Source organism: Pinus tabuliformis, chromosome 8 (assembly GCF_031772625.1).
Source record: "Pinus tabuliformis cultivar Carrire ecotype Pingquan chromosome 8, CPIR1, whole genome shotgun sequence".
In the NCBI taxonomy this organism is placed as follows: domain Eukaryota; kingdom Viridiplantae; phylum Streptophyta; class Pinopsida; order Pinales; family Pinaceae; genus Pinus; species Pinus tabuliformis.
Window position 1 is genome coordinate 722,304,207 of NC_142294.1, and position 13,312 is coordinate 722,317,518.

General features: G+C 37.6%; 1 protein-coding gene and 1 long non-coding RNA gene across 2 annotated transcripts in view; one reads left to right on the forward strand and one right to left on the reverse strand.

Moving 5' to 3' along the window:
* Positions 1 to 264: 264 nt before the first annotated feature.
* LOC149237625 (uncharacterized) lies at positions 265 to 4,232 on the forward strand. The gene is made up of 2 exons (XR_016246307.1): positions 265 to 3,269; positions 3,384 to 4,232. It is a non-coding gene; the product is annotated as an uncharacterized LOC149237625 (long non-coding RNA).
* Positions 4,233 to 6,070: 1,838 nt separating this feature from the next.
* The window catches only part of LOC149237626 (5'-3' exonuclease family protein), a 223,246-nt gene continuing 216,004 nt past the window's right edge, over positions 6,071 to 13,312 (reverse strand). Inside the window, exons 9-14 of the mRNA XM_089372723.1 lie at positions 9,264 to 9,496; positions 8,805 to 8,856; positions 8,332 to 8,717; positions 8,122 to 8,185; positions 6,608 to 6,830; positions 6,071 to 6,523 (exon numbers count right to left, since the gene is read on the reverse strand). Of these exons, the coding sequence (XP_089228849.1) occupies positions 6,364 to 6,523; positions 6,608 to 6,830; positions 8,122 to 8,185; positions 8,332 to 8,717; positions 8,805 to 8,856; positions 9,264 to 9,496 (1,118 nt within the window). The 3' untranslated portion in view covers positions 6,071 to 6,363. The remainder of the gene's footprint in view (positions 6,524 to 6,607; positions 6,831 to 8,121; positions 8,186 to 8,331; positions 8,718 to 8,804; positions 8,857 to 9,263; positions 9,497 to 13,312) is intronic.

Consider the following 13,312-nt stretch of genomic DNA (forward strand, 5'->3'; position numbering starts at 1 on the left):
ATTTTATAATTTATAGAATTGTTCTTTTTAATGCAAAAATCGATTCAGCACCATGAACACAACTGCAACAAGATTACCCTTCTTATAATAAAATTATGCAATGTTAACATTTGATGTATGTAATTCATGATTATTTCACAAAGAAGGAGGTTTTTGTAAGACCTAAGTCCAAGTAACACGTAACTACCAGAAAAAGAAAAATAAAAATAAAATAAAATAGGGAACAAAATACAAAAAAAAAATACTTCCTCCAACATGGTTCGAGTAGATCTGCAAGGCTCCTTCCAGGAGTCCCTGTGAGATATAGTTCCCAAAGATTGTGATCTCGATCATATTAAGATTGGGCATTTAGACGTTTCTATCTCTGATGCTTAGGTCCTTAGAGGGGATGCACTCGTGCCATTACGTCCTAGATGATTTGTATGTCCCTCAATGTGAGGGGGATGGGATCCGCCCGTACAAGGAGATTGATCCTCAATGTCATCTGGATTTACCAGCCAGACATAGTTTTCCTACAAGAGACTGACTAATATGGAGAAGGCTTGGGATACTTCATTATAGATTGTCCCAAATGGATGGTTTGTTTGACCAGTGCCTCCGATTACTCGGGAGGCTTGGCCGTGATGTGGAATCCATGTGTTTTTAACTTTAAAACTTACAAATCTGCTGCAGATAATAAATTCCACAAAGGCTCCAAAATTTACCTGGGTCTTATAAATGTATATGCCCCATACAGTGACGGGAAAGGTTTATGGGGTCGTGTAGAGCACAGTGGTATCTTGGATCTCAGCTCTTTGATAATGGTAGGTGACTTCAATTTGACGATGGATCAGGTCGATATATGGGGAACAGGTACCAAGGAGGATAGGCTGGGGAAATTTTTCAGAGAATTGTTTTCACTAAAATCTCTTAAGGACATTTGGTCGGATAATTTTGGCACTACATTGTCAAATGGTTGCTTGGGGAAACAGGGCATTTCGTAAAGGCTAGATCGTTTTCTAATCCATGCTGGATTAGTCAACTATCTTGATATGAAATCTTGGATCCTGCCACCTCATATTTCAGCCCACTTCCCGATCTTCCTTGAATAGTCCGGGAGATCCCAACGTAAATCCGTTCCTTTCAAATTCAATCACTTCTAGCTAAAAGACAATGAATTTGTATGGTTGGTTTGAGATACCTGGCTCTCGACAAGGGTAAAACAATGGGGTCTTGAACATGGAATCTATGTGCTACAAGTTAAAAGAGATGAAGAAAGTTGTTCGGTCCTAAATTAGGGTTAAGAAAACATGGATGGTGCAAAAATTGGTGGAGATCGACAAAAAGATCAAGGTTCTTGAAAACCCACAAGACGCCTGAAGATATAAAGATTCAATGTGCTACTAAAACGTCAAAAATAAAGATTCTCGACCTAGAAGCTAGAAAACAATAGATATTGAAATATGAAAAAGAAGAGTGGCAAAATAAGAGCAAGTCCATGTGGGTGGAGGAGAGAGACAAGAACAGCTGTGTTTTTTATCAACAAGCTACACACCTCTAGAAGAAAAATGCCATTTGGTTCTTCATTAAAGACACGGGAATTCATTTACTTCTCAAATTGAGATTCAAGAGGAAGTTGTCAATTTTTTAGCAAATTTTACAAAAGAGGGGAAGGAGATCATTTTGAAAAACAACAGGACTTTATCAACCAATTCCCGACAATGATCAGTGAGGAGGATCATAACATATTGGGAATTTCGGTCACTAAGGAAGAGGTTCTGAAAGTATTGAAGGAACTAGCTAAAGGAAAGAGTCCAAGACCAGACGGTTCGTGGAACTCTTCATACACTTTCAGGTCATTGTGCTAGAATAGCTTACAGACATGGTCGAGTAATCACGATGCCTATGTATGATCACGGGTTCGGTTAATGTGACCTTTATCGTTCTAATGTCTAAGGTATCGAGACCCTCCACCTTTTTCTATTTCAGGCCAATTTCTTTGTGCAACCGTGTATAAATTGATTTCAAGGACCATAGCAAACCAGATTAAGCTGATGTTGTCGAAGTACAATTCATCTGAACAATTCGTCTTTCTAGAACAGAGACAAATTCATGAAATCGTAGCCATCACACGAGAGTGCATACACTCCATCAAATCCCGAAAGATCGAGGCTTATCTCTTGAAGATAGACCTTGTCAAAGCATATGATTGCATTGACTGGGAATTCTTAAGATTGATATTACAAAAGATTGGATTTGACAGTAGCATGGTTGACTAGATCATGGTTTGTATATCGTCGATTAATTACACAATCATTGTCAATGGCATCCCGTTTGATTTCTTCAAAGCGACAAGGGGCCTTCGGCAAGGATATGCCTTGTCCCCTCTATTTTTCTTGACCATGTAGATGGATTAAGCAAAAAGATATCAGAGGCACATACAAGGGGGACCATTACAGGTTGCAAACTTTTGAGACATATTTTTATCACATATTTGATGTTTGTGGACAATATTGTCGCGATGGGTAAGGCGTTTACCAGTGAAGTTTTTCATGAGATCATTACTAATTTTGGGGAAGCCTCGGGTCTGAATATGAACAAGGGTAAATCGGCATTGATTCCACTACACATTTGGAAGCCATAGTGGAGATTGCAAAACTTTTGGGGGTTCAGTTGATTTTGATGGATGGAGGCTTCAAGTACTTGGGCTTTCACATAAAGCCTTGCAGCAATGAAAATAAAGATTGGGATTAGATAATCACTAAATTTGAAAGAGGCTTTTAACCTGGTCTCACAAATGGATAACAATGGGTGGCCTCATTTTGATCAAGTCTGTCCTACAAAGCATTACTATCTATTGGATGCACATTTATAAAATTCCAAAGGGGACCGTTGAAAGGATCAATTCCATAATTGCTAACTTCCAGTGGTCTGGGGTAGGGGCAGATAGGAAAACATACCTCATTCGACTGGAGGTTCTAGCTTGTCGAGTGGACAAAGGCGGATGGAACATCAAAGATCTTGAAAGGTTCAACATGGCTCTCCTTATAAAAAAACATTGGAGGGCAGTAAGTGGAGATTGTTTATGGCAACAGATTATTAAGGGTATATTTTAAGATGCATGATTTGATTAGCTGGATTCGAGAGGGGGCCCCGGACTTCGAAGGTGGTCCCACAAACCTGGAGAAGCTTGTTGAATTCCAAGCATTGGCTCCTGGGAAATCTGAGATGGGAGATAGGGTCAAGAACGAAAGCACAGATTGGTCTAAATGCCATCAAAGGCATGTCAGGTATTAACACGTTGTCCTTTTCTTTACTCTCGCATTTGCATAACAGTGCCTCTTTTGTTCTTAAGGACATCACTTCAGATTGTGGCTCTAACCCGCATACAACCACTTGTTTAGAAGGCTCGACAAATTGGGCTTTCGGGCCGGTGGGCTACAGAATGGGAAGATTACATCACACAACTGAAATTAGCAGGCATTTACTTGTCACCTGAAGAGGATCGTTTGACATGGAATGGATAACCGTACAAAGCATAGGTCTCCGTCAAATGAGCATACTCTATTATTACATAGCATTCCAGGGAATCTTAGATTCAGATGGCTGCAGAAGTCTTGGAACAGAAGTTGAAGTGTTTCATTTGGTTGGTGGCGCACAATAAAGTATTGACATAGGACAACTTACTGAAAAAAGGCTTCTAAGGTCCAGGCAGGTGCAAACTATGTTGTAAAAACTTTGAAGACGTGGACCATCTCTTCCTTAGTTTCCCTTTCGCAACCTCTGTCCGGTATGGCGTTCTACAGAAATTGAAGTGTTCCATTTGGTTGGTGGCGCACAATAAAATATTGACATAGGACAACTTACTGAAAAAAGGCTTCCAAGGTCCAGGCAGGTGCAAACTATGTTGTAAAAACTTTGAAGACGTGGACCATCTCTTCCTTAGTTGCCCTTTCGCAACCTCTGTCTGGTATGGCGTTCTCAACATGCTCGACTTAAGACCTTGGTTAGAACTTCTATAGGGGAATGTTTTTCACAATGGATCACAAACTATAAAGATCACAGGGCCCTACCATATTATGTCATTTGGGGGATATGGGGGGCTAGAAATGCCCAGATATCTATTTGAACAGGTGGAGCCGAGAGTGTAGATAACATGCTTAAAGATTACAGGTTATTTTTCGGAGATAGGTCCCTTCAAAGGAAAAGATAACAAAGAACAATATCTGTCTAAAGGAAATATGGAACAAGCACCCAGTGGCATTATTTGATGGGGCTTCTTCCTTGGAACTTTGCGGCAGGGGGATGCATATTATCTTGAGTCCGGGAGTTTACTATCTTTTCAGTTGGTACAGGCTTGCTCCGCCCTATTTTGTTTGAAGTGGCTAGCGATAGAGGAGATAGATGTCTTTGGAGACTCCAAAATGATTGTCGAATGGGCAAATACGAGGCACGGACTTGAGTCTCCAGATCTCACAAATTGGATGCACAGGATCAGACCGCTGACAATAGAATTTAAAAGGATCTCTTTCACTCACATTTACAGAGTCCAAAATCAGGTGGCGGACTCACTGTCTAAAAAAGGATGCTGCTCTCCCCCGGGCTTGATCAACTTCCAGCAATTCAAAAATGACTCTCTACAGAGCTCTGGAATTTATCTATCTATAATACATTGTTCATGTTTTTTTGTCAGTTTTGATTAGCTTTATCCTGTTCTGAATCTGCCGTTTCCTAAATAGATTTTTCATTGGACTTTCAGAGGACTGTATAATTTTGTATAGCTGGGTAATATGGAATAGTTTTCCGAGTTTTAAGGGCAGAACAAGTCTGTAGAATATTAGTACTCCAGTCAAGTGAAGTAGGGAGGTTTTTGATGTAGGTGATCCAGAGACAGTTGATAACAAACCATGTAATTGCAACTTCTTTCGTAATGAAAGCAAGTTTTTATTCTTTCTGAAAAAGTTCTAAAATGATTATTGTAAGACTTTTTTATTATTGCAAGATTTCAGGACAAAAATACTGGTTTCTGTTATTTCGAGTGGCTGAAAAAAGATCAATTCGCAACATGTTTAAACCATTAAATATACGAAGCCATATTGCACTATGAATTTATTAGCTCTTGTTCAATAAATAAACTCTTCTTATACTATAACATAATACATAACAGCTGCTGAAAAATACGCTGAACAAGCTTGAAATAGCCCAGTGTCACGATCTCCTAAAATCGTGGGACAAGTGAAAGAGTAGCCGCTAGACGAGTGGTGATCATTTCAAATTTACAGCAGCATTAAAAAAATAAAACAAAAGGTGAGTGTTGTGTTAAGTAAACTTACTGCATTCTGAAATAATGGAGCCTAACAAACAATTGTATTTCATGTAAGGCTGACACTGGACAGATAAATAAACAAAAAATATCAGAGGATTTGCATAATATGAATATCAGAGAACAAAAGAATAGTGGCATCTTCCATAATTTGATGAATTCAAAACTTTGCCATTGGCTCTATATCACGAGGCTTTATGTAATTGTATTGATAGAAGCAAGTTGTACTCTATAATTTAATACGGTGTAGATGCATAATGTACCGTAATAAGAATAAAATTAAATTAAATCTAAACATAACATTTTAAAATAATTTTATAATCATTTTAATAACAATAACGAAAATTTATTTTAATATAATATAAATAAATATAAGTCCGTTTTTTTCATTGTACTTAATAACAAGAAATCATTGCACTTAATAAATTTGAAGTTAGAATAAACCTATGCGAAGTCAAATATGCGATCAACTTTTTATTCAATTCATTTACACAAGTCTGTAAAAAAAATGTTTATAAAAGATGACACATATTTTATTAAAAATCTAATGTACTGCAATTGTAAGCTACAAAAACTAATGGTGTTACAAGTGAGGTTAGCACCTCACTGAATTGTCATGAAAGGATTTTAGATGCCTGGATCAACATGCAAATGCGTGCTGTCATCTCAACAAGTCTATAACAAAAAAAAAATGTTTACACCACTAGAACCAAAAATAAAAGAATGATACATATTTTATTAAAAATCTAATGTATTGCAATGGTAAGCTACAAAAATTAATGGTGTTACATGTGAGGCTTGCACCTCAATGAATAGTCATGAGAGGATTTTAGATGCCTGCATCAACTTGCAAATGCATGCTGTCATCTCAACAAGTCTAACAAAAAAAATGTTTACACCACTAGAACCAAAAATAAAAGAATGATACATATTTTATTAAAAACCTAATGTATTGCAATTGTAAGCTACAAAAATTGATGGTGTTACATGTGAGGCTTGCACCTCAATGAATAGTGATGAGAGGATTTTAGATGCCTGCATCAATTCGCAAATGCATGCTGTCATCTGCCAAATTCTCCAGCACTTAAGTCTTTGCCTTTATCGGTAGGTCTTGCTGATCGATTAGGTTTGATCCGACCAGCTGGCCGACTGCTGCAATTATTCGATTGGTATGTAAATTTGCTGAAATCCCCTTTCGAAGCATCTGTCTGATTGAGATTCCTGCAGCAAAGGAACCATATATATTATAGCACAAACATGCTTTAGCCTTTACTCAACTCCAAAGTTCACTTAGTCACTTCTTACCTAACTGGTTTCTGAGTTGTTGCAGATTTCAGCGGGGCACGAAGACCACTGGCACGAGCACCACCGGCACTGCATCTGAAGGACGAAATTGTAGAGACAAATCTCTCCATTGACTGTTCTGCTATTACAGAATATTGCTCAAGATGAGACAGGTCGCATGCAAATTTTTCTTGTTGCGTACTATTACTGATTAAGTCGCTTCTGAAAGTAGGAATGTGCTTTCCTGTTTGACAAAACCATTCTGCACAATGAGGCTTAAGATATGACATATTAAAAACCACATTTTCAGATAAAGAGGCAGTTTTAATGTCATATGAAAAAGAAAAAAAAAATCACAAAACTTCACAGTTGACTGACAGAATATAGGAAAATGAAGTTCAAAAATAAGGTCAACAGTAACAAAAATAGTACAGAAACACTAGCATTCAAAGCTAGATTCTAAATGTGTACACATCATTTTATCATTACAAGTTGGACGCAGATATGATGAGAGACTAGGATCAATGCTATTATAAACTCATAACTAACAAATTTATGGAACAAATATTTAACATAGATAACATCATTATGCAAAAGAAATTTGCTACACAACTCAGCACACTTCTCAATGGTTAATTTTGAGGCAAGCATTTAGCTGTATATTGCTGCCAAAAGCTGCAAGGCAGAACAAGTAGGCTACTATACTTGCAAGTAACAGCTTTTGGCCATAAAATACTAAGGGAGTCCCTATAAGTAAATCAACCTGGAAATATTTTATAGTCAATGCTAACAGCATTGAGATTATGTGAAAAAAACATACTTATTTGAAGACCGATATGAGACAGTATGTTCTATAGCATCAGACCCCGTGACACTATGTGCCAAGATGTATTGGAGTTAATAAATCCATATGGCAATGTTTTGAATTTGTTTGCATTCATGAGATTGAGCAGGATAGATTCTGTACAATGATGATTGAACGCAAAGTATAGTCACAATTATAAAAGATCGGAAACCATCATGTATTGAAGAGTAAGCTAAGATTTAGTTTTATCAAAATAAAAAATAAAAAATAAATTAAAGAAAATGACTTGACTGAACACTGAACTCTCTCCATAATCTTGGAAAGCACAAGAAAATACAGGGGGTCTAAAACCCAACAATGATAGGAACATTTTTAGGCATCAAGGATCCGTGACTGCTTCACGGTTGTGGCAACCAATCAAAATTGGACAACAATTACCAGTCAATATGCTGAAGCAAAATACGAGTATACCAAGGGAACATTTTAGTACTTCCTTGGTTAATAATGATATTAGATATTGAGTTACACAGAGTTGGAAAGGAAAAAGGAGATCCGACATGCAATTGCAGTAATTTCAAAATTTTGTAGACAGCCATAGAATAGATCAGTAGGGCTAACCAATTCATGAAGAGACTATTTGCACAATCATGATCCATGTTAGACTTGTATGCATACAAACCATGAGAAATCATTAAAACAACAAGAGCCACCCTTATTTATTTGTACTTACTTTTTCCATTTGTAAGGGCATCATCTAATCTGTTCCCCTTTATATGATTTGTTTTCCGAGTCTCCTAGTAGCCCACAGAGTAGTGTTAGAATTCTCTCAACAATAATGGAAAAAAAAATTAAAATAAATACATCATAAGTAAAAGGGAGCAAATAAATGAAATTCCAAAATAGTGTAAGACAAATGATGATTGCAAGATTCATTGCGTACATTATTGTGTTCACTTGTGCTCGCATTCCTACCATCTAATGTATGCTCAGTGCAACAGTTCTCTTTGATTGTGTTATGGCCCGTGTCCACATCCCATGTTGTGTGAGACAGCTCCTCACTACGCGGAGTAAATTCTGTTTCTGCATTTTCTAAATCAACATTATCTGTTGTCTTAGAACAGAAGTAAGAACTCCGTACAATAGTCTCTCTCTTCATTGTGCTTACTTTATCAGCTCGTACATCACTCTTCAATTTACTGCTAATAATTTTTTTAGAAGGTACTATTGTACTGGATTTTCTTGAACATGTTGCTTGAGTGGTAATATCCGAATCAGATTTGGCTGAAATCTCAAATGCTTCAAAATCTTTCCTCTTGATATTTCCATCTTTGAAACATGAACAAAAATGTTGAGTCAGAGTTTAATGTGTATCTGTGATGTAGAAAAACATTACCGATAAAAAATAGACATCACCTCGTCCTGAGATCATTCCATGCTCACATGCATTTACACCATCCCTGCTTTCCTGTCAAAATGCAGACATATCAGAGAACTATTTGCTGATCCACCTAGTGTGAACTACACCATATATGATTGAAAATTCTGGCAGACATTTACCAACTATTCGTTGGCAAATAAGTAAAATAGTACCAAAAAAGTGAGGCTAGAGAATCAAGATGTTTAGCAGTTTACTTGAAAACAAGAACATAACCTGTGTATCTTTATCATAGCTTGTAATTATGAATTAATATAGGCACACACACACGCACGTACGTATTCACACATGTCGCTCCTAGACCATTCTTACAGCACACAACTTTTAAAATAAAATAAATTTTGAAATACTAGATAGTAATCATCCACTAATATCAAATGTACTGCTTAAATTCAAAACAATCTTGAATGCTATCTATTGCAAAAGAGCAGGCTAACCTTACTACCAGTTTCAAGGTAACCAGATAAGAAGTTTTTCCTAAATGCATCAGATGTGCAGTCCAGCAACCCTGACATGGGTTCCTCTTGGAGTGTTCCCTCAAAATTAGATGTCCTGATAGGACACAAACCATTTTCTTCATCTTTGAATAGCAGTTCTTCAATATCTTCATCTGCTCCAGGCATTATTCTTGGAGCCCTGAATTGCCGCTTTGCTTCCGTAGATGTCAAGCCTTCAAATGGTCAAGGAATAAGTAGTTATAGCAAAACATGTAATAAGGGAAAAAGACAATTTTATATTTTCTTACATACGGAAAAAGAACCACTGACTGAAACTGTGGTATCGTTTTATATTGGGCTGGTGAGGCTCAGGGAAGAAACCTAACTCCATAGTTAATGTGCACCCACATTCTTACATTGGTTTGAAGCTCCACAGTCCACACCAATCCCTTACAAGAGTTTGATCAACTCCTTATTTCAGCATTTCTAGTTATGTTGAGCCTGGATTAGCATTGGCCTGTTACCCATCCAGATACATGTGTAACCCTAGAATTATTTTCTCCTGTGTTACAGCCTGCCAGCCAGCAGTCCTACCATGATCCACAGATAGCCCGCCTCAACTGCTTCTCATCCATTTTCCAGTCAGTGCACTCACTGACTAGCCTACTCATTTAATGAAGGTGTCTCATCTATTGTGAGGTACTTTAACCATTTTCACATTCAAGACCTTTCATTTAATGTTTAAGCCATTCTAGTATGGAACATAGGTTTAAATTGGAATATAGACCACTAATTTCAAGTGCACTGCTTAAATTCAAAACAATCTTTAATGCTATCTATAGCAAAAGAGCTGGCTAATAACCTTTCTATCAGTTTCAAGGTAACCAGATAAAAAGTTTTTCCTAAACACATCAGATGTACAGTCCAGCAACCCTGACATGGATTCCTCTTGGAGTGTTCCTTCAAAATTAGATGTCCTGAGAGGACGCCAACCATTTTCTTCATCTTTGAATAGAAATTCTTCAATATTTTCATCTGCTCCAGGCATTCTTCTTGGAGCCTTGAATTGTCACTTTGCTTCTATAGATGTTAAACCTTCAAATGGTCAAGGAATAAGTAGTTATAGCAAACATATATCAAGTGAAAAAGATGAATTAATATTTTCTTAAATTAAGGAAAAAACTACTGGCTTCATTTTATATTGGGCTGGTAAGGCTCAGGGATGAACCCTAACTCCATGCTTAATGTGCACCCACATTCTCACATTCGTTTGAAGCTCCACACCAATCCCTTAAAGAGTTTGATCAACTCCTTATTTCAGCATTATGTTGAGCCTTGATTAGTATTTGGCCTGTTACCCATCCAAATACATGGGTAACCCTACGAGAAATATTTTCTCCTATGTTACAGCTTGCCATTCAGCAGTCCTACCATGATCCAAAGATAGACAGCCTCAACTGCTTCTCGTCCATTTTCTGGTCAGTGCACTCATTGACTAGCCTACTCATCTAATGAAGGTGTGTCATCTATTCTGAGGTACTTTAACCATCCAAGTCCTTTCATTTAATGTTAAAGCATTCTAGTATGGATTATAGGTGAAATTGGATTATAAACAACTGTTGTTTGTGTACTTGTTCCCTTAATTCACCTTGGTAGTTATGTTCCCAGTCCAATGTGACCTTTCTTAGGGTCTTTCTTTCATTATCTAGGAGGGCCACAAATAGGAGGCTCTGAAGATAGTAGCTTCTCCTGGCTTCTGCAAAATTCTTCTGCCACCAGAACACTGAAATGACTTCCCGAATCTGCAAATCAAACTGCCTTTAGAGGCTACTGCACAGTCCGTGTGTCAGCCTCATTGTGGCTCTTTTGCTTCTCTTCAAATGCACTCACTGGATCTGGAAATCTTCCTCCAGCCTCACTGTTCCTGCCCCTCAATGTCTCTGCTTCCTCACTGAAGCTTGAATTCTCCGACAAATAACTGCTACTACTCTAGAAGAAAAAATTCACCAAGTGGCTCTAGTGTATTCTCCATCACCACATCAAACCCTTCATATATGTTCTTGTTGGGACTCCAACAGCCACAATTAAATCTTAATCGATGGCTCAGATCATTTATGGATCGATTCGTGTGAGTTTCTAGAGAAATCTCACCTTGACTTAATTAATTCTGATTAATTAATTAGTTTTCCTAAGTTTAGACTTAAGAAACATTAAAAAATGGGTTAATAATCTAATAAAGTCATTTCTAGGTGGAATTTCTAGAAACGATTTCTGGATTTTGGAGATCCCATGCATTCTAGGCTCTCCACCAAATTCCGTGGCTAGAACACATTCGATGCTACAAAAACTAACACAAAGTGTGGTCAACACCTTCAAGATCTTTGAAGTATCCTTGATAACAGCTTTTGAAGTCCCTTGATGTTTCCTTCAGAAAACGCCTTCCAAATCGGTCTGCTTCCAGAGAGAGATCAACATTCTTCTTAAAGTCTTCTTCTCAAACCTTCCTTTGATGCGAGCTTGATGTAGACTTGATTTTCTTTAATGTAAAAGCCCTCCTTCTTTGAGTACTTTGTTAGATGATTCTTCTTGACAATCAACTTCTTCTTGAAGAGCTTCCTTTTTCCTTCCCTTGACAAGTAACTAGTGTCCTTTCAGCTGCCTTCCTTGTTCACCTTAGCTCTGATACCATGTTGGAACTTAACCTTGATGTTTGCTTGTGAACTTATTAATCTTCTTGAGTTCTTTACTTAGATCTTTTCAACAAACAAACAACAAAAACATAAACAACAATAGAGGACAGATATTAGGCTCTTAGCTAGGTGAAAACCCGAAATCTCTTCTCTTCTTAGAATCTGCTTCAAATGAGAAACAAAGACCCAAACCCTAGACCAAGTCCTTCTCCTTGTACCAGGTCAGCCCTTCTTCAAGTCCTTCCCTATTTTTGCACCAAATTGCTACACATTGCAACTTTGACCTACCAGCTTCGACACTACTACTCAGCGTGTAACTTCAGCCTTGCAATATAGGCTTGCAGCTTCCAAGGAAACCCTAGATCAAACTTCTCCTGAGACCTCCTTCCTTCCTCCCAACTATAAGATCCTACACTTCGTCCTACTACAACTCAATCCTGCAACTTCGGCCTCTTTCCGTAGCCCAAATTCCTAGAATTTCGCATGTGTGAGAGAGAGAGCCCAAAACAGAGATTTTTCATCCTTCCTTCTTCTCCTTGACCTTCGATCTTCTTTTACTTGTTTCCCAACTTCAGATCGAACTCTTTCTTGATAGATCGAACTTGTGAGTGAGTGTTAAATGAGGTCAAACTACTCCTTTTTAAAGCCTTCTCAAGGGGTCGAATTCCCTTATTTAGACCGACCTGATGTTATCAGGGTCGACTTGTACTTTAGGAGATTCCAGGGCTTTCTAGACTCAAAAATAATTCTTTTTACAAATATATTTTGCCTGAAAGGGTCTTATAAACATGATGTTGACTCACAACAATAAATCCTAAGACCTAACAAACCCTAGAAGCATGAAGAACATGTTTTTACCTAGAAGACCATCAATAAAGAGCATGAAACCCATGCTTTAATAATAATAACTTTTCCTTTTTTCTTCTTTGTTTGTTACATAGGATACATATTGAAATGAGTACAACAATTATGAAGACCAAAACTAGTTACATTTTCAACACAAATCTCAAACTCTGTTATAGCTTCAGCAAGATTCACAAAAATATGTTCCAACCAATCTTCCAAACAACCCAAATGTCTGCCTTGGAAATCTGCTTCAAGGAGGTGACAAGATCTGCTTTCAAAAACAGTTCCAAAGTGATACCACGGTTTGTTTCAGAAAGAGTCTACGTTATGCTCCCAACAAGGCCGAATTTATGTTCCAATGCACTGAAGAATATGCTCCAATAAGGCTGAAATTCTGAACTTTTCACAGGCCAAAATTACAGAGGTCTGGAATAGACCTTCCATAGGGCCGAAACTAGGTCACAGATTCTGAAATTTGCTCACAATTTGAGCCATAGAAGGGACTGTGGTCTG